General features: G+C 54.5%; 10 protein-coding genes across 10 annotated transcripts; 6 read left to right on the top strand and 4 right to left on the bottom strand.

Moving 5' to 3' along the window:
* Nucleotides 1-659: 659 nt before the first annotated feature.
* CCOS01_09847 (uncharacterized protein) lies at nucleotides 660-1,316 on the bottom strand (the record flags this gene model as incomplete). The annotated part of the gene is made up of 2 exons (XM_060458004.1): nucleotides 660-1,176; nucleotides 1,240-1,316. The coding sequence occupies 2 exons, from the start codon at nucleotides 1,314-1,316 to the stop codon at nucleotides 660-662; spliced, it is 594 nt and encodes a 197-aa protein (XP_060311169.1).
* Nucleotides 1,317-1,505: 189 nt separating this feature from the next.
* On the top strand, nucleotides 1,506-1,652 carry CCOS01_09846 (uncharacterized protein; the record flags this gene model as incomplete). The annotated part of the gene is made up of 1 exon (XM_060458003.1): nucleotides 1,506-1,652. The coding sequence occupies one exon, from the start codon at nucleotides 1,506-1,508 to the stop codon at nucleotides 1,650-1,652; it is 147 nt and encodes a 48-aa protein (XP_060311168.1).
* Nucleotides 1,653-2,588: 936 nt separating this feature from the next.
* On the top strand, nucleotides 2,589-5,177 carry CCOS01_09845 (DNA mismatch repair protein MutL; the record flags this gene model as incomplete). Its single annotated transcript, XM_060458002.1, has 3 exons — nucleotides 2,589-2,936; nucleotides 2,992-3,171; nucleotides 3,231-5,177. Coding segments are annotated over 3 exons (2,475 nt in total), but the record flags the coding sequence as incomplete, so codon positions are not given.
* A 1,164-nt stretch (nucleotides 5,178-6,341) lies between these two features.
* On the bottom strand, nucleotides 6,342-7,991 carry CCOS01_09844 (uncharacterized protein; the record flags this gene model as incomplete). Its single annotated transcript, XM_060458001.1, has 2 exons — nucleotides 6,342-6,410; nucleotides 6,783-7,991. The coding sequence occupies 2 exons, from the start codon at nucleotides 7,989-7,991 to the stop codon at nucleotides 6,342-6,344; spliced, it is 1,278 nt and encodes a 425-aa protein (XP_060311166.1).
* Nucleotides 7,992-8,978: 987 nt separating this feature from the next.
* CCOS01_09843 (uncharacterized protein) lies at nucleotides 8,979-11,100 on the top strand (the record flags this gene model as incomplete). Its single annotated transcript, XM_060458000.1, has 7 exons — nucleotides 8,979-9,190; nucleotides 9,253-9,696; nucleotides 10,100-10,258; nucleotides 10,354-10,463; nucleotides 10,547-10,726; nucleotides 10,799-10,860; nucleotides 10,945-11,100. 7 exons carry the CDS (start codon nucleotides 8,979-8,981, stop codon nucleotides 11,098-11,100), a joined length of 1,323 nt encoding a protein of 440 aa, XP_060311165.1.
* A 220-nt stretch (nucleotides 11,101-11,320) lies between these two features.
* CCOS01_09842 (uncharacterized protein) lies at nucleotides 11,321-13,412 on the bottom strand (the record flags this gene model as incomplete). Its single annotated transcript, XM_060457999.1, has 2 exons — nucleotides 11,321-12,090; nucleotides 12,143-13,412. The coding sequence occupies 2 exons, from the start codon at nucleotides 13,410-13,412 to the stop codon at nucleotides 11,321-11,323; spliced, it is 2,040 nt and encodes a 679-aa protein (XP_060311164.1).
* A 1,962-nt stretch (nucleotides 13,413-15,374) lies between these two features.
* CCOS01_09841 (uncharacterized protein) lies at nucleotides 15,375-17,504 on the top strand (the record flags this gene model as incomplete). Its single annotated transcript, XM_060457998.1, has 2 exons — nucleotides 15,375-15,770; nucleotides 15,867-17,504. The coding sequence occupies 2 exons, from the start codon at nucleotides 15,375-15,377 to the stop codon at nucleotides 17,502-17,504; spliced, it is 2,034 nt and encodes a 677-aa protein (XP_060311163.1).
* Nucleotides 17,505-17,980: 476 nt separating this feature from the next.
* CCOS01_09840 (DnaJ domain-containing protein) lies at nucleotides 17,981-18,707 on the bottom strand (the record flags this gene model as incomplete). The annotated part of the gene is made up of 2 exons (XM_060457997.1): nucleotides 17,981-18,550; nucleotides 18,633-18,707. The coding sequence occupies 2 exons, from the start codon at nucleotides 18,705-18,707 to the stop codon at nucleotides 17,981-17,983; spliced, it is 645 nt and encodes a 214-aa protein (XP_060311162.1).
* Nucleotides 18,708-19,093: 386 nt separating this feature from the next.
* CCOS01_09839 (DEAD/DEAH box helicase) lies at nucleotides 19,094-21,860 on the top strand (the record flags this gene model as incomplete). Its single annotated transcript, XM_060457996.1, has 2 exons — nucleotides 19,094-19,358; nucleotides 19,429-21,860. 2 exons carry the CDS (start codon nucleotides 19,094-19,096, stop codon nucleotides 21,858-21,860), a joined length of 2,697 nt encoding a protein of 898 aa, XP_060311161.1.
* Nucleotides 21,861-22,313: 453 nt separating this feature from the next.
* Nucleotides 22,314-23,144, top strand: CCOS01_09838 (uncharacterized protein; the record flags this gene model as incomplete). Its single annotated transcript, XM_060457995.1, has 1 exon — nucleotides 22,314-23,144. One exon carries the CDS (start codon nucleotides 22,314-22,316, stop codon nucleotides 23,142-23,144), a length of 831 nt encoding a protein of 276 aa, XP_060311160.1.
* Between the last annotated feature and the right edge of the window lie 1,052 nt (nucleotides 23,145-24,196).

Here is a 24,196-nt window from a genome sequence, read left to right as displayed (position 1 = left end):
CACTGGATTCGGCCCTCTACGTTCTTGACGTCCCCAGCGCGCTAGACCGCGAAAGGGTCGCGAGGGGGAGGCGAAGGTTCCTGAAATGGACTCTTGGGCACCCTGAGCAGTTGTCGTTTGCAGCGCAAACGGGAAAGGCGCATACGGTTAAGGTTGTTTCGAAACGGGCCTCGCATGGCAGCCAGGTCCTATGGGCGCACGTTTGCTTGGAGGAGTTGGGGGGAGGAAATGAGGGAGGGGCGCCGGATAGTGGCAGTGCCGGCCGCTAAACCACAACGTGGGAAAGCTAGTCGCACTATCAACACCGGTCGACAGCTGCCAGACGTCTTCGCAATGCTCGCTGTCGAGATCAAGAGATGAGGAGGGTTTCTCTCCACTGCCGTGTTGCTAGTGAGCCTCTGTAATCGGGGTTTGTTGCCGCTGCTGAGGACGAAAAGCATTCCGTAGGATACTGTAGGACGACCGTCAAGTATCCGAACCACGCGAGGAGCTGGGGTCCTGGGTCTACCGAGAGGCCCTACGGATACTAGACTCTGATAAGAAGAGGGGCGATGCTGCGTTGCCGGTGGACGTTGGGCGGTAGGCCGTCCTGTTCCTGCATGGATGGCATCATGGGACAGGCTGATGCTTCAATGGTGGCGGCAACAAACGCCCGCTTCTCAACCGTTTTTTGGAGAGTTTGATTTGCGGCTGACTTGTCGTTCGACCGTGTTTTGGCGGCCGCTGTCATCCGCGTGGCCATGCTCGGAGCCATGCCCGTAGTGCGAACTGTCACTGCGAGTAGGAGGCTTGACTCGGTAGGCGAGTGTCTTGCGCCGCTTGCTGTCTGGCTCATGAGTGTCAAGGGGCATGAGTGTACTCGTTGTCAAGTTGCGACTGGTGTTCATGGCCTCCTCTTTGGCCTCATCATGCTGCTGATCGAGCTCGCGTTGCAGCTTATCGGGCGAAGGTGGCGTGCTGTCGTCGAAAACCTCATCAATGTCCCGTTTCCTGCCGACCTGAAGTGGCCCCGACGGTTGAGGAATTTGCATGTCCATCAAGCTCTCGGCGTGGGACAGAGGAGCAAGAGGACTTCGGGGGATACGCCGGCCGGGTGTCATGGTTGGGTCCGAAATGATAGGATCTGGTGAAGGTAGTCTGGAGCTCCATCCGCTGGACCCGCTGTCAGACGTGACACTACAACCATGCACGTAGTGGCAGCGGTGGGCCTGGTAAGGACCAGGGGGAGGGCCAACTTACCTCGCACTCGAGAGATGGGCGCGTGTCGAGGCCACGCCGTCACCTGTGGTGCTTTCTGCTGGCTCGTCTTTGCACATGGCAGGCGCCGCTGGGAGTGTACGGAGTACGTGGAGTTGGTTAGTGTTAGACTGACAATGGTCCAAAAAGAGGGGACAGCAATCTTTGCAAAGATGGCCTGGCGGCCGACGCTGGTGCGGGCAGTTCGGATGCTTGTCGTTATATTTTGGTCAGTTTCTGAAAAAGTGCACGGTTCTCAAACGACGACCATGTGCCGGCCGGTTGTAAATGGTGTAAATGTTGCCGGCTTGTGCGCGAGAAGCCCCTTTGTCAACTTCATGCGAGAAGCCGTGGTTTGGGGTGCCTCGCCAAATTTCATGATGATGAGGCCAAACTTTCGGTATCCGCAGCTTTGAATGAACGTGCAAGAGATTGCAACTGTCTGTTCTTCCCTATCCCATTGGAAATATCTCCAGCAAACAACAAAGGCGTTTATGTTAGGCCGAGGTCAGGGCATGTCTCGGAGTGTGCCGCTGTCTGAGTCACCCTTCGAGGAATGAACTTCTTCATGGGGTTCTGCGAAGCTTCTGCGAGGCAGATTTGTTGACAGACGTCCAAGGCGTTTTCGGCCAAGTAGAATGGATACCACCGCGATTTGTTTGTGCCTGATGGCTGAGCTTGGTAGGTGGCATTCTCTTGAACATTGGAGACTTTCGGTGTCGAACACCGCCACAGCCTCCACACCAGAAATGTCAACGCTGTTCTCGGTGAATCTGATCGATGGACTACATCGACAGTCCCTGGTTTGATCACTGGGGATCTATGCTCGCAGGGTTGACGGATACGCCCCGGATCGGAGCCCGGAATCTTTGGAAACTAAAGCACGACTTCGAAGATCGATCAGAAATGGTCTTTCAGTGTCTCGGTCTCGCGAATTCGATGGTACTCTGGCGTCATCACATCTGGATGGGTTTCGTGCCAGCGTCAGAAATGTCGATCCGAGTGCTGTGTTGTGCAGAATTGTGACAGGTGCAAATTGGTCAGATAACGGTGAAGACGACATGGACTCGAGGACTGCAACCGTAAATTGTATTAGGGGCTAGAGGCATTGTCAAGGATGTGTATTGTTGCAGCAACCCGGGTGGGAGGTCGATAGGTTGTTGAAGTGATGCGCAGATGGGTGTGGGCTCCTTAAGGTACCTTACCTTAGGTAGGTTGTGGGATGCGATGGGTAAGAACGGCTACTTTGGTACGTACCGAGGTAGCTGAGGTGCCCGAGGAAGGTTCGTGGTTCCAAGGCAAGCACCTTCCATAAAGTGGTTTTGGCTGACTAAACAGCTGCTCACGTGAAGACGCGCCAAACTCTGGGAACCCGTGAGCCCGGTAGTCGCGACTCCATCCTCGCTGGCAGCAGGCATTTTCTCCTCTCCACTCGACAACCTTGCGAATTCGTACATTCACACTGTTTCCCAAGCCAGCTGAATGAAGCTGTTGGTGGGCATGTACCGCTATTGAGCTGCCTTCCTGCCTCGCCTTACTGGTGTTACACTGCCCCGCAACAGCTACTAGCAACATTGAGCCTTCTCGAACCTCAGACGGCCATGGCTGACCCCATGGAAGTCGATTCCGCTCCTTCTGCTGGCACGAAGCGGAAGGCGGAGGATGACCTGGAAGACTCTCAAGGGCCTCGTCGAATTCGCGTGAGTTGCATTTGCCGCTTACTCGGCGTGCTACACTTCTGACAGGCGTATGCAGGCCCTCGATCAGAATGTAGTCAATAAAATCGCCGCCGGAGAGATCATTGTTGCCCCTGTCAATGCCCTGAAAGAATTGATCGAGAACTCCGTTGACGCAGGTGCCACCGCTCTCGAGGTACTGGTCAAGGAGGGTGGCCTCAAACTCCTGCAAATCACCGACAATGGATGCGGTATTCAGGTATGACATGACATGCGTCCTCTTCGTGGATCTACCTATCCGTTCTGACTCTGCTCAAGAGAGAAGACATGGAGATTCTCTGTGAGCGTCATACGACTTCTAAGATCACCGCCTTCGAGGACCTCACCTCCATTGCCACGTATGGCTTCAGAGGCGAAGCCCTAGCAAGTATCAGTCACATCGCCCATCTTTCCGTGACTACCAAGACCAAAGACTCGAATTGCGCATGGCGTGCCACATACCTCGATGGGAAGCTGGCTCCTGCAAAGCCCGGTCAGTCGGCTGAGCCCAAGCCCACTGCTGGCCGCCAGGGTACGCAGATCAGCGTCGAAGACATGTTCTATAACATACCGACACGTCGAAGAGCATTTAGGTCGCCTGCTGAGGAGTACAATAAGATCATTGACATTGTTGGACGTTACGCCATCCATTGTAAGGGAGTGGGCTTCTCCTGCAAGAAGCACGGCGAATCGGGTACCAGTGTATCCATCCAAGCCACAGCAAGCGAAATCGACCGAATACGGCAGATATACGGCTCAAGTGTCGCCAACGAGTTAATGCAGTTCTCAACCTCAGAAGACCGTTGGGGCTTCAAGGCTACTGGATGGGCTACGAACGCCAACTACAACATAAAAAAGACTACCTTTCTCCTATTCATCAATCACCGTTGTGTAGAGTCAACCACCATAAGAAAGGCACTTGAGCAGCTGTACGCCTCATTCTTACCCAAGGGCGGTCGGCCATTCATCTACCTCAGCCTCGAGATCGACCCTGCCCGAGTCGACGTCAACGTCCATCCCACGAAGCAAGAAGTGCATTTCCTGAACGAAGATGACGTCATCCAGTCAATATGCGAGCACATACGCTCTAAGCTGGCAGAGGTGGACACAAGTCGCACATTCATGACACAGAGCTTGCTCCCGGGGGGCCAGATGATGGAGATATCCCCTCAGGCCGAGAGCGAGGGAACCCCAGCGACGCCGGCAAGAGAAACCCCAGGCTCGAAAAGACCACGGAGGAACTCTAACAACCTCGTCCGTACCGATACGAGCTTGCGGAAAATCACCAGCATGCTGCCCTCAGCCACAGCTGCTACGCCCTCCAAGGCATCCCCCGGGCTTGCTGCGGCCGCAGCCGGGGCGGCTGACGAAAATGCCTTGTCTGCCTCGGAGCGTATCCAGTACGAAACGGTCGATAGGCCCTTCGCGCCAATGAGGCTTACTAGCGTCAAGGAGCTCCGGGCCGAGGTAAGGGAAGACATGCACAACGACCTCACAGAAATCTTTGCGAATCACACATTTGTCGGCGTCGTCGACGAACGCCGTCGATTGGCCGCTATTCAGGGCGGTGTCAAGATGTATCTTATTGACTACGGTCGGACCTGTTACGAGTACTGCTATCAAGTCGGGCTGACGGATTTTGGCAACTTTGGCACCATCCGCTTCACGCCGCCTCTAGACCTGCGAGAGATCCTCCGCATCGGCGCTGAGGTAGAGAAGGCGAACATCGAGTCTCCCGAGGAGAACTTTGAGATTGAGGACGTTGTCGAGAAGGTAGCAGCCCAGCTCATTGAGCGGCGTGAGATGCTTACCGAGTACTTCTCCCTCGAAGTCTCCCCTGCGGGCGAGCTGCTCACCATCCCCCTCCTGATCAAGGGCTACACGCCCGCCATGGTCAAGTTGCCTCGTTTCCTGCTGCGTCTCGGACCCTGCGTCAACTGGGAGGATGAGAAGCTGTGCTTTGATTCCTTTTTGAAAGAGCTGGCGTCCTTCTATGTGCCTGAGCAGTTGCCGCCGACGGTTGGCGGAGAGGCTGACGAGAATGAGGGGGAGGCCAAGGTCGATGATCAGCTTGCGGGGCGGCGGAGAAATGTGCGTTCCGCGATTGAGCATGTGTTCTTCCCTGCCTTCAAGGCGAGGCTGGTTGCGACTACGTCGTTGATGAAGGCTGCTGTGTTGGAGGTTGCTGATCTAAAGGGCTTGTATCGCGTTTTCGAGAGGTGTTAGGGGTGGATGATTGGATGTTTGGGTTCAGCCACGATGAAATGGCACAATCGTGCAGCATCACGATCCTGGACGTCGCGAACGCTATGGGAAGCTGGTTGTATCCTTCTCTATGGGCGCTCGAAGTCTGCGTTGTCGAGCAAGTTCTATGTAAAGAAGCTTTACAACGACTGTGCTGAAGACGAGGAAGATTCCCAAGGATCCAAGGTGAACAAGGAAATCGTTCCGCCTGATCTCAAGGTAGTAAAATTTGGTGGACCTCCATAGTATTGCGGCAATTGTTTCGTGAGCGTTCGGCGCAACATGAAGAGAGACCTGAGCTTCGCCATGTTAGTTCGAACGAGGCATAGAACCTTGCGAAATGCTTACAAGCGTTCTCTAATATCTCTCCGCCGAGGAGAGTACTATCCTCATAAGTCAAGACCAACATGACAGCCGTCAGGGTTAAGAGAGTAGCGCAGGTCTCTAAGATGCTGTCAACTTCCCTGTTATGGAGGCTATGATATCTTCCGATCACTCTAAGGACTTGAAGACAGAGTAAGATCGTGCCACAGCATATCGTCGTGACTCTGTATAGCACATTCACTTCTCCAGGAGCAATTGCCCGAAGCAGTGGCGTGGAGGTGAGGAAGAGGCCAAAAACTATAACAATGTAGGGAGGCCAAATTGACATCATGATAGCAAAAATTTGTGTGATGAAACGAAGAAACGTATTCACAACAAAGTCGAATGACTTTCGAGCATTTTCGGTGTAAGAACGCAGTTTCGACTTGAAATCCTGGCTTTGGGACTCTGCGCCGGGGTGTTTGCTGTTTGTCAAGAGTTTCAATCGGTACCCCACGAATACAGCCGGGCCCCTCTCGAAGGACGGTAACGTCCCTGAGTCTTTTCCCAGGAGAACGTGAATTAATGGCCATTTCCAAATGAATAATATTCTCGTGACGTTATTCAAAACGGTGTCTGGATAATTGTGGTGATATTGTTGCGGTGGCCGATTCTTGGTGCTGCCTGAGAATGACTGTGCATGATAGTGGGAACGGGAGGCACCGCCATCGCTTGGGAACACCGGTAAAGCAACTCTATCGGTCGCCAGACCTCTTTTTTTCCCAATGCTGTATTGGATGTTCCCCCAGGAGATCATGTAGGCTGAGCCAATGGAGCGTGCTATCACCATGCCCAAGAGGCTGCTGTCGCTCTCTCGTATAACCCAAGAACCGGAATCACCGGCTTGGAGATCTAGCAGTCTGTCAGATGAACTTTTATGCCTGGAACCATCAGCGTGAAGAAAGAGTACACACCGCCTTCCCTGAGCTTTATGGTCCAAGATTCATACGAGTTGTCTGGACCAGCAAGTATGTATGAGGGATTCGAGGACAGCACACCATACACAACGCCGCTCATGCCTGAGATGATTATGACAGGCCAAGAATTTCCATCAGGAAAGCTTGCTGCGTCTAGGCTGCTAGGGTCTGTGATTTGTAAATAGTGATCAGAGCCAGGTACAGTGTTCGGTAGGCGGCATCCTGGTGCAACGGAAATGAGGCTCCAATCATTCCAGATTTCATCCGAGTTTAGAGATAGTAGGGATCCAAGGCGTGGGCCTTGTACAAACGTAGGCCCAATATTGGGAGAATCGAGAGTTTCGTCTGCTCGAAGATGCTTAGATGACATTTTCAACGATTCAGGCGTTCCGGGCTGTAACAATTCATCGTCTTCAGGTTCCTCATTCGCAAATTCCGTAATGAGGTCAGCCAAAGACGGGACATCCTTTTCGCTGTTCGCGATGCTTTCGTCTTGCGGACGGTGACTTGTTGTTAACCCAAATGTCTGACCGTCAAGCTCAACCAGACCGCCTATGGTCGATGTTCTTGGGGAGCCATCCGAATCCTTGAAGGTGACCAAACTGCCGCACAGAGTTCCTGTGAACGAGGGATCAATGTCATACGATCCAGGCACAGCTGGGCGAGTAATTTTCATGTTCTCGTAACACAGCTTCAAGGGACTGTAGAGATGTTTGTAGCCTGGCTGGGACATTAAACGGTCGAATGCTCGAATGTCTTCGGATTGCTCAAGGCCAGAGATGCAGATGTAGGTATTGGAGGCGGGTTTAGATAGCGAAAGTATGCGAAGCTGTTGCCACCAACTGGGCTCTATAGAAACCAGAGACAGTAGGATGACTGGAAATTGGCGTCCGAATTTGGCATGGAATGCGGTGTTGTGGTTTCTGAGTCTTAGTCGAAACACGTTCAAGACTTTTCGTTCCTCATCGGTGAATGTGACATTAGAATTTGCCCAGGCGGTCTTGAGGCTCAAAGATCGAAAACTCTGTGGCTCTACAATGACTCTAGTGAGCCCATCGAATGTATCATGCCCCGCAGTGTCTCTCAACTTCCTGGTGTCGGTCGCCTGGGGCTCGTCGTTACGACTCCCTGGGGCGGGAAGTTGGTATTGCTCAGCCAGTTGATTCTGCAAGTCCGAGGGCTCGCTCGGCATAACGACGTTGACAATAGTTTCAATTTTCGCCTGTTCGGTAATTTCCCCATTCCTTCGAGAATCTTGCAGTTCGACCTGGCTATTTCCCTCATTGCAAGACAGTAGCTCGCGGCTTTCTGGGAGGCACACGGTGTCGATTGTTAGACGCTCTCCATGTCCATCTTCGAGGGTCTTCGCGCCCTCTCCACACGCGTAAGCAGGCAGGACTGAGTCGGATCTAGATTTGAGGATGTCGAACGTCTCTAAGAAATCGCAAAAGATAGCGTCGGCGGCATCGATTCCCTGCCTATTAATGCCAAAGCTAGTCGTGATGAGCCTTGACATACTTATCCCATGTGTCGTCCAGGACACTTCGGGCGATAGTATGAATTCAATACCCTCTGAAAGGCGCCAGTTGATTCTCATATGAACAATAGAGGGACATTGAGTAATTATCGGAGGGCTAGGAATGACTCGAAGAATTGCTCTTTATTACGGTCAGACTGGCTGATACTTTAGCCTACGGGCCCTGACGAGGATACCGCTATTGTGATAGTAAAAGAAGAGAAGAAGAATGGGGGCCCGTGTTGGGTGGGTGTATTAGGGTACCCTTCCCGTCCAGGTGAGGCTGACTTACCGACTAAGGCAGGCTGATTCGACCACTTGGCACGCCCAAATCAGAGTTGCTTTTTCTGTTGAGTTGCCTCAGGTGTAATTGGAAAGACGAGCCGGTGGGTGCGTTAGGTCGTGCACCAATGTTACATCGGTAACTCCTCCGCCAACGTACTAATGCTGAGAATCCCCGTCAGTTTTCTCACCAACACAGCCTTGCCATGGGATTCATAATGGAGAACCACCCACACGATCGTCGGGCTTGAATCAGAGAATTCTTTGCCAGCTCATTTTCTCTGTGTCGGAAGAGAATGCGCAATGGCGCGTCCTTCGAGTTTACTACAGGCAAATAACATTGGAGACAATGCCTCATTGACGTACCACTTACGAAGTGCCAAACTTTCGAAATATCACGCAGACCACATCTCGTTTTGCAAAGCTCATTGCAATGGAATTAAACTCCAGAGAGCGTTTATGCAGCTCAAAGCAGACCCTCTGGCTACAAAAGGGGCGATTCTCTCTCAAGCCGACCAGGAGAGCATTGGATCGGTGCTCGATTGCGTTGTGCGGCTCATGTTCATGACAGCGTGCCAACCAGGAGGGGCTGTACTGGGAAGTTATTGGATTCATGAATGGAATGATGAAGAGATACTGCCGGATTTTCTCAGACGTGTTTACTCGCAGGCTTTTGCTGGAGGAACACCGGAACAGCCCATCAACATGGAGAACTCCAGCGCTTATATCCTATCCAAGAACGCCAGAGTTTTTCTCAAAGCAACCGACGTGTTGTCGGATCACCTATCTTTGATTATAGGGGAAGGTTTCAAGACGTTGTTGGTCTTCCACCATCGCGCATTTCTCGAACGTAGCCTAGAGGTTTTGAAGACGGATCGGGAAGATTTAAGCCAGTCTTTGCCAGAAGCTGTATCCATGTAAGCCCTGACCCCTCGGAACTTTTTTTGGGTGACTTGAAACTTAACAAGTGATATGACAGTGGCTGTCTTGACCCAACACTCCTCCAAGAAACGCTGAGGACCCTTGACCTCCTGTTTCCACCTTCCGGTGACGGACAATCCCGAAGAATACTCGAAAAATGGGTGCAGAAGGAAGATCTTGACCCAGGTCTGCTAGAGCCAGGCCATACCATGCTGGAAATATCAGCTGAGAATAAGACCCCCGATGACCTTCAGGAGCTGTACATGCAATATCCGCACTGGGCCCCACGGCTGGCCCGTTTGCTGAAGGAGGTCGACGATCCAACCCCGACAACTAGGTGGGAGCGCTACGCAGAACGGAGAAAATCCCCTCGGCACATGTACAAGTGCGCTCTAGCCGCCTTCATTGTGGCAGCCATATTCGGTATACTTGCAACGGTGCTGGCGGCAGTCCAGGTCTGGATATCATATTGCGCCTGGGTGGACGACCCGATGAAGTCTTTGTGCGGAGCGAAGAAAACTCAAACTTCTCCAACATTGATTGGGAGATTCTGGAGTCCAATGTGAAGAAGAGGCATCTTTTTTATGAGACATTTAGATATTGTTTGGCCTTTACCGTGATGCTTCACTCATGACAAAGACCAGGAGATGTCCCATAAAACGCCGGCAAGATCGGCTAGAGTGTAAGTCGGGTGAGCCGAGGTGGAGCCCGATCGCCGATCGCCGTTGCCGTACAGTGTCCGCGCCGGCGCCAAATCCTTGGCTTAACGCCTTAGTCTGGTAGAAACCATACAGTGCTCAAATAACACCATACATGGCGCTTGTGATCAAATCCGCTTGCCATTTCCAAACCTGCCGTGCCCAGACTTCCAAGTTCCCGTCACTCAACCTCATGTTCACACTCAGAGTCTTCAATTCACATTTGATCATTCGACACAATCGAGCATACTGCATTTCAGCCATGGCTTCGCGACCAGACATGGATGACGAGGACCTCACCTTCCATTGCTGCGCGCCCCTCCGGCCCTCAGAGCTCTTGAGACCAATTGACGTCGGAGACCTTGGGTAAGTATGATACTCACTCGACTCTTGATCTTGCTCAAGGCTTCATCGTCTGTAATTAAATCCGTCTCAAACTGACAACTCATCACCCTTCACAGCGGCTCAGGCCACGCAGGAAAATCAACATTCCTCGCCTGGCCCATCTTCGGCCCCCTCCTCTTCCAAAACGAAACGAGCGATGCGCGCGACCACTGCGCGAATGAGAGGAGTATGTCAAGATGCCATATCACACCCCTCAATCTCATCACCCATCACTCATCGCTCATCACTCACTCACTCACAACATCACAGCATTCCTAAGCTACCTCCGCCTCTCAGTCTACATGTCCATCGTCGCCGTCGCCATCGTCCTCTCCTTCCACCTGAAGTCCGAACCCAGCCAGCTCGAGCTGCGCATGGCCAAACCCCTCGGCATCATCTTTTGGGTCCTGGCCGTCGCGTGTCTGTGTCTCGGGATCGGTAACTACATAAGTGAGTCTTTCCTCCCCTACGGTGCAAGCTCCCCCCCAAAAGCGCAGAGTGGCTGATGTGGATGCATGTAAGAAACCGTCAACAAGTATAGTCGCAAAGCGGCCATCGTGCAAACCGGATGGAGGACGCAGCTCGTAAGTCTTCTCACCTCACCGACCCCTGCCTCATGTTTATGAAGACTCTTGGAAATTGCCCTCATGTTGACTCGAATACCCTAGGTCCTTGCCGTGGTGGCTCTCAGCATCGTAGGAACATGCGTCGTCTTACTCGTCATTACAAAGATTTCAGCAAACTCTCAAGAGGGACAGAAGAACTCATCAACTAACGCAGAAGCAGCAGCAGCAGCTTTCGTCGCAGGACCAGTCTTGAAGTGAATATGCTGCAAACAAAAAAATCTCATTTCGCTTATTTGTATCCCACCTTTTTGTGCCTTTGTCTTCGTCGCGCCGTGTCAGTCCATGCTGGTGTTCCATCCATCCCGTGGGTATATAAAAAGGGTCTATATAGTATACACTTGGCACAAGATTCTCTTAATCATCTTGACCGGCAGGCTGTCCCTCCTTGGGATTTGCTCCGCACTCACTTCATTCTCCATTAAGCCTTGAGTTTACCATCTGGTGTGCAAAATAGATCCCTCGCGGACCCATCCACGTGATCCCGCTGAGACTCTTCTTTGCTGCAGCCACCGACTTGCTCGCGCCATGTGAACATGTACTCTATCGCCATTTGATAGATGTGCCTTAGGTTCGTTCCCTCGCCCTCCCAGCCGAGCAGTGGAAGATCATTGGCGGGCTTGAGACTACCATTATTCGGCAGCGTGTCCATCGTCTGGACCAGGGACCCCGAGCCAAACCTCGATTCCGAGAGACTCGCCGTCCTCTTACCCTCCCCACTTTCTTTCTCGTATTCCTCGGGAGCCTGGTAGAGCTCCTGGTGCACTGTCGCGATCGTGGCTGCCGTCTCCGCGCTGGGGTACAGCGTGAAGTAGCCCCTGAGCCGGGACAGGCGCAGCATATGTTCCAGCCAGGAGGGGTACATCTTGCTGACCTGCTTTTCGGCAATCAGCGCCGGCGACGGCTCGGCACCCCGCGCGTGTTGCAGCGCGTCGACTTGCGATACGAGGCCGTGCAGCTCGATCCACCTGTCACCGAAGAAGAGAACGGCGTTGCTGTTGGGAGCTTGCCACAGGTAGGAAGTTCCGGGTTCCAGATCGCTTGCGCCTTCTGCCGTCGGCTCGATGAAGTCCTTCTTGCCGTTCAGGTACATGGAAGGCGTGGTCATGCTGATGCCGAGCAAACGTTGGTCCCATTTCTGGAGGGTGGTCAGGCGAGAGTAGCGGTACTCCAACACCGTATACTTCAGGTCTGGTAATCGTTAGTCAGATGTTCTAGTTCTTGTGACATGGATTATGCCTACAATGGAAGAAACCAGGCGCAAGCTCCGCCTGCGGCGAAAGAACTAGAATATGAGAGTACTTTGGCGTTGTTGGCCAGAAAGACTCAAGGAATCGTATGGAGCTCTCCTCCTCCGTCATGCGCTGTCTCGGGATTCTATGCCTTAGGGAGAGCATCTGCACGCGCCCGGGGTTATGCACGTGTGGCGGCGGCCAGCGGAACGTCTCGAGGAACTTGGCCGTCGCAGGTTCAATGTCTTGCGGTAGCTCAATGGTGAGGTGAGGGATCGAGAAGGCAGTGAAATCGGCGTCATTGAGAGACTTGAGCAGCCGCAACAGGCTGCCTGACCCGCTCGCCGGGGCCTGGATCAGGATGTCGACGCTGACCTGGTTCCACGCAGCTAGGGAAGCGCTGTCAAGCTTCGACAACCATGAAAGATGTGTCCAGGCACCAGCGGGAAGCTCAATCAGCGGGGTCTTGAGCCTGCCCGTCTCGTCGCGCATTCCTTTCGTGAAGGGGACGTATTCGTCGTCGGAACCGTCAATGAGGATAGCTTGAGGATGCATGTATGTGCTTATGTGTCGCAGCGCGCGGACCGCGGATTGTTCGAGTCGAGCGTCGGTCGAGAGGGGGGAGAAGTCGGCTCGGGCATCGTGCCAGATGATGTAGCAGGTATCGTCCACGCCGTTGATCTTCTTCAGCTCGTCGAGGTTGATGTCGCTCCTGCTCATGACGGCAAAGTGTACGTAGCTTCTCAGCTCAGTGCCCATCTTACATGCGAACGGTAGCAAGCTCGATATGCTGCGCAAGTTGGAGGCGGCGAAGAGGACATTTTGGTTGATGGGCTGGCTGCCCTTGGTAGCAGCAATGGCGTGCAGCGAGTTGGCGAGCCGGTGGAACTTGACGGGGCCATTGTAGTCGTGTTCCGTGGCTGGCGGGATGGGTTGACCTTGAGCTAGTCGGCCGGGCTTTCGTGAGGAGGGATCGCGGGACGGAGAAGCGTCTTCGGGGTACGGGTAGATGTAGTTCGGGGGCCGTTGGCCGAAACCGAGGGAGAGGTCGCTCAAGAGGTACCAGAGGCCGGCGGCAATGACGAGGAGGTAGGCGATGCGTCGGAAGAGGCGGCGGGAGGGCATCTTGGCGGCGGGCTGCCATTGGGGGTTCCTGTTTCGAAGCAGCATGGGGTTCTTGATGGCGCTGCCGCCAGGGCGGTGATGGTCGTCGTCCTTCTTCCCCATCTCTTCATCGCTGAGGAAAACGAAGGAGCGTAATTGGCGCCATGGATCCGGCATGCTTCTCTATCTGGGAGGGACGGAGAGGTGCAGCAGCGATGGGCCTGAGGACAGTTTAAAGGAAGAAGAGGGGAAGAGAGAGAGTAAGAAGGGCAAGGGAGAAGTGGAAGCGAAGGTAAGACGAAGCGTGCGTGGATGGTACACGTTCACCGAAAAAAGGACTGAAAGTTGCAAGGGAGGGGGGAGCGGTGATCCGAGGGTTGGGCGTCTCACATCTTCCCGTCGAGGTGGTAGAGAAGCTGGCTGGGCTGCGTTATCCGTTGGAAAGCTCCAGATGCAAAGTTGAAGGATAACTGACGCAGGAGTAGGAGGAGGGCGAGTAAGGTCGAGGCTAAAGCTGAGCAGCAGCGAGCGTACAGGACAGCACAGCAGTTGAAACAGACGCAGTTGCTGAAGCGGGCCAGCGGGACGGGATCAGATGGGAACTGGCCGGGATGGGATGAGAGATGCCGTGAGATGCGATGCGCAAGGTAGTCGTTCGTACTCCGTACACGAAAGGTAAGAAAGTCGGCGCAAGTGTGGGAAACAACAAGTGGTCCCCCTTTCCCATGCGGTTCCCCTTCGTTTTCCTCCCCTGTTGGAACGTTGCCGGCAATTGATCACCTAGATGGGCCAGACCTTGACGAGAGATTTGAGATCCCAGGGTTGTCTGCTCCAGCTGGGCTGTGCAGCGTGGTGCAATGTCACAGACGCGAGCTTTGGTGGGTACTGGGTGGTGGATCTGTGGAGCTGGTCCGGACGTGGCCCGGAGGAAGATGCGCGTGGTGGGGGTGGACGGACGATCTCGAAGCTTTTGCTCTTGCTCTTGCTTTTTGCTTTGGATGGTATGCTACCTAGTGAACCGTGATAGGTCAAGGTTGACGTGGACCCGAGGATTTGAGAGGTGGTGGTCACGGTCGTACGTGTGCGTGTGCGAGAGAGACCGAGCGAGAGCCAGCGGGGATCCGAAGACTGTACAGACTACGGAGTATTCGTATCTGTACGTACATAGTGCCGATAATGACAGCTGCACGAAGAGGGATCGAGGGAGAGACACAAAGGTAAAAAAGCAAAAGTGGCATTAAGTGAGGTCCGTTAAGGGGACCGTTGAAAAAAAGGTGTTTAAAGTGTCCGGCTCGGCGTCCGTCTGGTGGTGTCCCAAGCAAGGAATGGGCGTGTGACACGGTGACAGCAATGTCATCCATCATTCTAAGTACGTACTTGCGGCAGTACGTATGCTACATACCTGGGTTGAGTTCCATCAAACGCGACTGCCAAATGCCTAACTTGACAGCTAAGAGGTGTTCAACGTCAATTGAACCTGTCTCTCCCGATGTCTCACAAGGTTGGGGAACGCAATGTACTGTTCCTGACCTTAGCGTGGCGCCCCTACGCGGTAGGCGGGGAAAGGTACCTTACAGGCTCCCGTCAGCCCAGGTAGGTATCCCGTCCCTTGAACACTGAAGCTTGAACTTTCCGGCCCGGAAAACAAGCCTGGACTCTCTCCCTCGATCGGGCATCCGAGCCATGTATCTGCCCGCGTCTGCCTATGTGTAGCACACTAAATATGCCATCCCTGCTGTACTCTTTATCCCATGGGCCGTTATTCCACGTTGTGTTCCACAGTCAACGTGAGAAAATGGAGTACGTACTGATAGATCTGGTCGATGGATGGGACCAATTGGTGAGACGACTGGTGATTGGCGAATGGAGATCGGTGGTACGGGATGCCGGGCGGGAACACGAGCCACACTGTGGCTGCCCATAGCAACACCTTTTTTTGAATTTTTTTTCTGTTCGTCACTCTATTTTTTCGGGAAGTGAAGCATTGGGAACTTTTTTGATAGGGTCGGTCACGAACATTGGTCCAAACCCCGAATAAGAAGCCATCTCCAAAATTCACAATATCTCATCCTCACTCTCTTCACATCCACAACACACTACATAAGATCTCACACATACACCCAATCATACTCATACAAAATGGGAAAGTCAAGACGAAACAGAGGCGGCCCAAGCCATCGCAAGGACCCCATCGCCAAAACCGTCAAGCCCCCCTCCGACCCCGAGCTCGCCGCCCTCAGGGAAAAGTCCATCCTGCCCGTCATCAAGGACCTGCAGAGCGCCGACCCCAAGTCGCGCACCGCCGCCGCCGAGGCCGTCTCCAACCTCGTCTCCAACGAAAAGTGCCGGAAGCTGCTGTTGCGTGAGCAGATTGTCCACATCGTCCTGAACGAGACCCTCACCGATGCCAGCCTCGACAGCCGCGCCGCCGGTTGGGACATTTTGAGGGTTCTCGCCGAGGAGGAGGAGGCCGACTTTTGCATTCACCTGTACCGTCAAGATGTGTTGAGCGCCATTGGTTTTGCTTCTCAGACTGTAAGTCAAGTTGTCACTTATTTCAAACTCACTAACAAGAACCCGTGTATGTGAGTGCGTGTGAGTATCTACCGTGCGCTAACATGACAAACTCAGGTTCTCCAAAACCTTGCCAAGGGCTCATCTCTGAGCAAGGGCGAGACAAAGGTCACCTGGACCATCACCGAGTCCGTCATTGGCCTTTTGTCCGCTCTCGCCGAGGCCCAGGATGAGGTTCTCGAAGCCATTGTGGGCATCGAGGGTATCAAGCACTTGCTCTTCACCGTCATCGCTCATTCCGACACACCGTCAAGCATCTGCCTCGACGCTCTCTCTGCCCTCCTGACTCTTTCCGAAGACAACCAGCGTCTGGCGCAGGATGTCGTCGCCGACGAGAGCCCCAAGCCGCTCACGGCGTTGACTAAGCTGCAAGAGGTCGCTGGCGCAAAGGGCGTTCTGGCTTGCGGTATTCTGCACAACATTTTCACCACCTTGCATTGGTTCGACAGCACGCCGGGCCCCAAGGACCTATCTGACGCCTCACTCATCCCGACTCTGTCATCGGCACTCAAGAACACCACGCCGGAAACTGATTTGCCACCCAGGAGCCAATGGTCCAACCCGACCGAGGTTCTTCAGCTTGCCCTGGAGATCCTGGCCGACGTTGGAACCACGCTGCAGCAGTCCCTCCAGGGAGGCGACAGCAAGAAGGCCAAGAAGGAGGAATGGAACGGAATCGAAGACGACGACACTGCAATGGACGAGGACGCCAAGGAGGACAACGGCTCTGGCGACGAAGACATTGGCGAGGGTGACGACGAAGACAACGATGACGACTCCATGGACGAAGACGAGATGCAGGCCGACATGGACCTCGTCACCGGCGCCGATGATGACGTCGACGAGGAGGCGACCATGGACGACCTGCCCACCCTGCGCGAGCTGGTCCAGCAGGCCATCCCGCAGCTCATCACCCTCGCGATCCCGTCATCATCACAAGCAGAGGGCGACGACGTCCGGGTACAAGCCCACGCCCTGGCCGCCCTCAGCAACATCGCCTGGTCCATCTCCGTCTTTGACTTCTCCGACGACCACAACGCCGGTATCCTCAAGGCCTGGGCCCCGTCCGGCAAGGCCGTCTGGGGCCAAGTCATCGCCCCGATCCTGGCCGCCAACACCGCCGACGTCGAGCTCGCCACAAAGGTCACCAGCCTCGCGTGGGCCGTGTCCCGCAGCCTGCCCCGCCGCCTACCCCTCGGCGGCGACGAGCACACAAAGTTCATGGCGCTGTACCACGCGACCAAGAACCTGCCCTCAAAACAGGCGGCCGAGACGGCGGCCAACGGAGACAAGGCAAAGGACGAGGAGCCCGAAGACCCCTTCCAGGGTCTCGGCGTAAAGTGCATCGGCGTCCTGGGCCAGCTGGCGCGGGACCCGGCGCCCCTTGCGCTCAACAGGGAGATTGGCGTGTTCCTGATCACGGTGGTGACTGCCCTGCCAGAGACCCCGGCGGCCGACGCCGTCGAGGCCCTGAACCAGTTGTTTGACATTTACGGAGACGAGGACATGCCGTGCGACAAGGAGGTGTTCTGGAAGGACAACTTTATCCAGCACTTCGAGACGGTTCAGCCCAAGGTCAAGGCTTTGGTCAAAACGATTGATAAGAGAACTCTTCCTGAGCTGCGCACGCGTACTGAGGAGGCTGTGTTGAACCTGGGACGGTTCATTCAGTACAAGAAGAAGGACAAGGCATGAGGGAGAATCCGGAGGTTGGGTACCGGAATCTCGAAGGAGCAGGGCGGACAACTCCTGGGATCTTAACATATCACGAAGCTTTCAAGCGGATGTGTCAAAAGTACATGTTTTTGAAATCATGAAGCAAATCATAGCCACGATACAACGAACGGGAGGGAAAGGTGCTTACCTAGTAGACAAAAATGACCCCCGAGAGGGGATAAGGGGAACTTTTGGGGGAGGAGACACGAGCATTGCACTTCTGAAATGGTTAGGGACATAACCGCGGTGGTCAACAAACAACAAACTCACTGATTTGCTGATAAAACCATGCTGTACACATGCTTTGTGCCCGAAAATCCGTAGTCGAGACCTGTCGAACTGTAGTGAAGAAAGATCCCCTTAAAACACCAGCCCCCTTTCCGCCTGTAATCAGAAACCAATGCAAACCCATAGTAGGGCCCAAACCCCTTCCCCTTTCGTGGTGATGCCAGACTTCAACCAATAGGCTTCATCTTCTTCTTCTTCTTCCCGTCGCCCGACTTTCCCTTTTGGAAATCCCGCCAGCTGCTGATGCGCTGGTCCCGCGTCGCCTCCCAGTCCTGGTCGTGCTGCCTCTTTCGCTTCCGCTGCTCAATCTCCTCCTCCTCCTTCTTCTGCTCGCGGCCCTCCTCCTGCATCTGCGCCTTCATCTGCCGCCGCCGGCGGTGCTCGTTGTCGATGAGCACCTCGCGCGCCTTGTTGCGCCACTTTTTCGCAAAGTCGTCCGTCTTGAGCTCGGGGCTGTCGACGGTCCACTTGTTCTCGCGGATGAGGAGCATGCGGGCGTCGGCAATGGCCTCGTCGAGGCGCTCGCGGTGCTTCTCGTCCATGAGCTCCGTCTGGGCTTTTTTCAGGCGGTCAAAGGCGTCGGGCGCTAGCGGGTTCTTGGTCTTGTCCGGGTGGATGAGGAGGGACTTTTTGCGGTAGCAGATTTTGATGTCGGATTCGGGGACGCCTGGTTGTAGGTCGAGGACGGCGTAGGCGTCTAGCCTGAAGGCTTTCAGGATTCTGTCGATTTCTGCATCCTGTAGAACGGGGAAAAGGGGAAAATTGTCAGCGTTTGGCTTTGGAAGGTGTGCACCGTGGTTTGTCTGGCGGTCGCATTACCTTGTCGAACTCCTTTGCCTCGATCTCGAGCGCGTCGAGAGCGTCCTTCTCTTCTTTGACGTCTTCGCTGGCCATGGTGATGACCGAGTGTCTGTTGAGAAAGATTCGAAATTGACAGCTGTACCTCGGTAGACTGGCAAGGAGAACTGTAGATGTAAGGAAGTTGAAGGTTGACAGTCGCGCGCGGTTGGTGAGCACGAGACGAGGCTCAGTGACAGCCACTTGGACCCGCTAAAGACCCTTGCCGACGAACGCTTGCCCCACGACGCTAAGATAAGACCATCCGATAAGAAATTTCTCGTCCCGCCCAAGCCCAAATTTTCGAAAAGACGCCGCCCAGCTCTTGGATGCTCTGCCGTTTCGCAAAACCCGCGCCTTGGGAAAATCAACTTTTTCGACGGGCCCAAACCTACGACCGCAAAATCCGGGGCCTCGCCAGAAAAACCACAAAGAGCTCCAAGATGCCTCGTCGCGCCGCATCTCCCACTCCCTCCGACGGAGAGGTCGACATCGCCGATCACTTGTTCGACAATGGCAGCGACGCGGGTCAGGATGTGGGAGACATTGACTTTGACATGGACGGGATCCTGAACGGCCACGAAGAGGGGCAGGAGGATGAGGATGGCGACGAAGCTTTCATTGCGCTGAAGCAGGCTGCTTCGTTCCGCAAGTCGTCCAACATCAAGGGAAAGTCGGTAAAGAGAGGTGGTGGTTTCCAAGCCATGGGTAAGTCGCCGAACCCTTTCTACAAGATCTTGCTTCTTTTGCTGGAGATACTAATCTTTGTGGCATGCAGGTCTGAACGCCGGTCTCCTGCGCGCGATTACGAAGAAGGGATTCTCCGTCCCCACGCCGATTCAGCGAAAGACGATCCCTCTGATCTTGGACCGCAAGGATGTCGTGGGCATGGCGAGAACCGGTTCCGGAAAGACTGCGGCTTTCGTGATTCCCATGATTGAGCGCCTGCGCGCGCACAGCGCCAAGGTCGGCACGCGCGCGCTCATCATGTCGCCCTCTCGTGAACTTGCGCTCCAGACGCTCAAGGTCGTCAAGGAGTTCAGCAAGGGGACCGACCTGAAGTGCATCCTACTCGTTGGTGGTGACAGCATGGAAGACCAGTTCAGCATGATGTCGTCGAACCCGGATATCGTCATCGCCACCCCCGGTCGTTTCCTCCATCTCAAGGTCGAAATGGGTCTGGACCTGTCGTCCATCAAGTACGTCGTCTTCGACGAGGCCGATCGTCTTTTCGAAATGGGTTTCGCTGCCCAGCTTACCGAGATTCTCCACGCCCTTCCGTTGTCGAGACAGAGTCTACTGTTCTCCGCCACACTGCCAGCATCCTTGGTTGAGTTTGCGCGGGCCGGTCTGCAAGACCCTAGCCTGGTGAGATTGGACGCCGAGACCAAGGTTTCCCCTGATCTCGAGAGTGCCTTCTTCTCTGTCAAGGGAGCCGAAAAGGAGGCTTCCCTGTTGCATATTCTCAACGACCTCATCAAGATGCCACAAGGCACACCAGACGGCGTTCCCCTGGATGTTGCACCATCAAAGAAGCGAAAGCGTGAGGGTGGCGGCACCGGCAAACCCACGGAACACTCGACTATTATTTTCGCAGCAACAAAGCATCACGTTGAATATCTGGCGCAGCTTCTCACAAAGGCCGGTTACGCAGTCTCTCACGTCTACGGTTCACTGGACCAAGAAGCGCGTCGCATCAACACCGAGAACTTCCGAAACGGCAGAGCAAACATTTTGGTGGTGACGGATGTCGCCGCCAGAGGTATCGATATCCCCGTTCTCGCAAACGTCATCAACTACGATTTCCCTCCGCAACCCAAGGTCTTTGTCCATCGTGTCGGACGTACGGCCCGTGCCGGTCAAAGAGGTTGGGCATACAGTATCGTGCGCGAACTGGACACACCTTATCTGCTGGATCTCCAGCTGTTCCTTGGCCGCAGGCTGGTTGCAGGCCACGAGACCGAAAACCCATCGTACGCCGAAGACGTCGTTGTGGGTGGTTTGAAGAGAGACAGAATCGAGATCAACATGGAGTGGATGGACAAGATTCTGAAAGAGGAGGGCGACTTGGAGGCGCTGCGTAGAGTTTCGACAAAAGCTGAGAAGCTGTACCTGAAGACTAGGCATTCCGCTTCAAGCCAGAGCGCAAAACGAGCCAGAGAGCTTGTGGGTACAAAGGGATGGCACGAACTTCATCCTCTGTTTGGTAAAGACGCCAGCGCTGTGGAACAAGCCCGCAACGACATGATGGCCAAGATCAGTGGCTTCAGGCCTGCTGAGACCATTTTCGAGATTGGAAAGGGAGGCAAGGGGTCGAGCAGTGAGGCAGTCGAAGTCATGAAGCAGCTGAGGAAACGCATCACACCACACCGCGGCAACAAGAAGGAGGAGCTAGACTCAGACGACGACATGGATGGTCTGAACGGTGCCGAGGACGACTCAAATGACGGACTCGATGGGGAAGTGGACGACGGCGCCGCAGAAGCCTACAACTCTGACGATTCCGACGACAACGACGGCCTCGAGGTTACAATCACCAACACAGGCGAGAAGGAGAAGAAGAAGAAGCCGGATTCCTGGCGCGACTCGGACGTTTTCATGTCCTACACCCCGAGAACGATCAACGCAGCCGAGGAGCGCGGCTACGGCGTCACGTCCGGCGCGCAGACGTCGAGTTTCGTGCAGGCGGCGCGCGACGTGCAAATGGACCTCACAAACGACGAGACGGCCAAGGGCTTCGGCGAGCCGACGCGGGCGGCGGGCATGCGCTGGGACAAGAAGCAGAACAAGTACGTGGCGCGGGCCAACGACGAGGACGGCTCCAAGGGGTCCAAGTTCGTGCGCGGCGAGAGCGGCGTCAAGATCGCGGCCAGCTTCCAGAGCGGGCGGTTCGACCGCTGGCGCAAGGCCAACCGGCTGGGGCGCATCCAGGTGGGCGGCATGGAGAAGGGCAACCTGCCGGACCTGCCGTCCGGTCGGCAGTACAAGCACAAGCAGGAGAAGGCGCCGAAGCAGGCCGACAAGTTCCGGGACGACTACGAGGTGCGGAAGAAGAGGATCGCCGAGGCCAAGGAGAAGCGCATCGGCCAGTACAAGGACGGCGCGGGCAGTCGCAAGGAGATCAAGGGTGTCGAGGACATCAGGAAGGCGAGATGGGAGAAGCAGAAGCGCATGGAGAAGAACGCGAGACCGCAGCGCAACAGAAAGTAGTGGGCGTCCGGTTTCGTGTTGGGGTCTACACCATTTGTCAAAATATATCAAGGAAGAGAAAAGCGTTTTGTTCAAAACTTGTGCGGTATTTTCCGTGCTCGTCCAGGCTACTGAAGAATTCTTGTCATCATATCAATGGACCAAAACATTGGATATAACTGATGACCCATGTCCCCGGTGTCAGTAGCCTCTGGGGGACGCGTAAGGTGGACGAAGTTGCCGTGGCGGAGTCTCTGCCAAATCGGAGCCGGTGGCCGCGAACTTGTTTTGGGAGGCCGTGACGTAAGGCAGCGGCACTGCACTTCCGGGTGATGACTGCCAATTATCAACAACAAATTGCCAAGCACTAGTCCTCATTTCCACGAGATTTTTCTTTCAGAAATCAATCATTTCTCAAGAGAACACAATACCTAGATCAGTAGTCAGTCTATTCAGCATAATTAATTGCCCAAAATGGCAACCCCCAAATCTTCAAAACGCTGCCTCCTATGGGACTACACCAACACCCGCGACCGCCCAGACGCAATCGATCAACTCTTCACAACCACATCACCATCAGACCCTGCCAATAAGCCCATAGCAGCAGCAAGAGAAGCAAGAGCGCCGCTTACAGTCACCCCTTTCAAATCCGTCCACAACTGGAACGCATGGTACCCGCCCGAACTCAAGGGCCGGCTCCCCTTCCGGCCCATGATCCGCACGCGCGCGCAGCTGGACACGGAAGAGTGGGACTGGATCCGCGACTCCGACGCCGAGATGGTCCACTACCTCAACGAACCGGAGCGGCAGGGCATCTCGCCGGCGGACGCCGCGGCCTGGTGGCTGGACAAAGTCGTGCCCGAGTTGCGGGAGAAGAGGGGCAAGAAGCTTGTTGGGCCGGCGTGTGCTAGCGATCCCGGGGGCGAGGCGTGGCTTGCGGAGTTTATGGCGATTGTCTACGAGGACGAGAAAAAGAAGAAGAAGAAAATGGGGCCAGATTTCCTTGGGGTGCACTATTACAGCGGCGATGTTGAGCATGCAAAGAGGTACTTGACGTCCATGTACGAGCGGTACGGGCTGCCGCTCAACGTGTCGGAGATTGCGTCTATCAGTCGGGACCCGGGCGAGGTGGAGGCGTTTACGGAGGAACTGAGCGGGTGGATGGACGAGAAGGAGTGGATCGACGAGTATGGGTGGTTTGGGTGTATGGCACACTACGCTGATGACTTTGTGAGTCCTGCGGCGCAGCTTATGGATGGGGAGGGGAGGTTTACGCCGCTCATGAGGCGGTTGATGGGGGTGTGATCCATCATCGTCTTCAAGTTGCTGAAGTGAAGGGGGTCTTCGCTGGGTTTGATGGTGTTTCTCCTTGAGATTGGTAAAACACAGCTATAAAGTTCTGGTCAGGGATGATGCGGAATACGAAAACCGGGACGTATACTGGATTCCTAAGCAGAGTTGATCATTGGCATGCTAGTTCGATCATTCGTGGTAGAATCTGGAAACTCTCAGTCGATGTTGTGGGATGTGCTGTAGCAAGCCTGCAAGTTACGCTGTTTCCGTCGCTTAGGCTAACGATCTTTGATCTGGATAGTGTTGCTGACTTCAGTATCTCGGAGCAAACATGAATCAAGCGGAAACAAGCCTTGGGTTGCGTCTTGGCTGCTTCTTTTCGCCTAGCGTCTCCCCGCCTCCACGGGCCTCACAAAAGAAGGCCTCACGTTCATGTCCCACAACCCGGAGATCATCGACTCCCAAGACCTTTATTCTCATTGCGTGCGCGGGAAGGCTCCCCACATGAGTCAGCCGCGCTCAAACGTTGATTGCCCGATTAGGCAAGTCAATTACATGCCGTACATGCACTTGCCGGGTCGCTCCCGTCCACTATGATGGAACGCAAAATGGCTTTCTCCCGGACTACTTCAGCAACATCTTTGTAATCTTTCTAGCCCCAGTCAAGACAGCTTGTCTTTCGCCAAACCTTCTACAATCGAGTCAACTGACTCTATACTCTCTCATACTGTCTAGAAACAAGCCAATGACTTGGGATTTTGTTACGTACAGCCCACGTAATGGCAACCGGACATTCGGACTCATCTCGCAGGTTCCATCAGCTGGGTAGCACCAGTAAAGTCTACCAACGAATGAGAAAAGCAGAGAATGGGCCCTCAACTCTCTACGTCGTTGCCGTTGAGTCTTGGTTGCCTTTTCGGGACCAGCAGAGTGAACGTTATGATGCATTTGGACTTTCGTAGTTTCCAGTAGAGCGAGGAATTTTGCGTCGAGGCCAAGATGTCGAAAAGATACCGCTTTACAAATATCACGGCGTACAGCCAAAGTCGGAGTTGCATTGCTCC

Source organism: Colletotrichum costaricense (assembly GCF_030867565.1).
Source record: "Colletotrichum costaricense strain IMI 309622 chromosome Unknown Scaffold_10.1, whole genome shotgun sequence".
NCBI lineage: Eukaryota > Fungi > Ascomycota > Sordariomycetes > Glomerellales > Glomerellaceae > Colletotrichum > Colletotrichum costaricense.
Note: the sequence above shows the minus strand (reverse complement) of the source record. Positions and strands in the feature narration are given on the sequence as shown.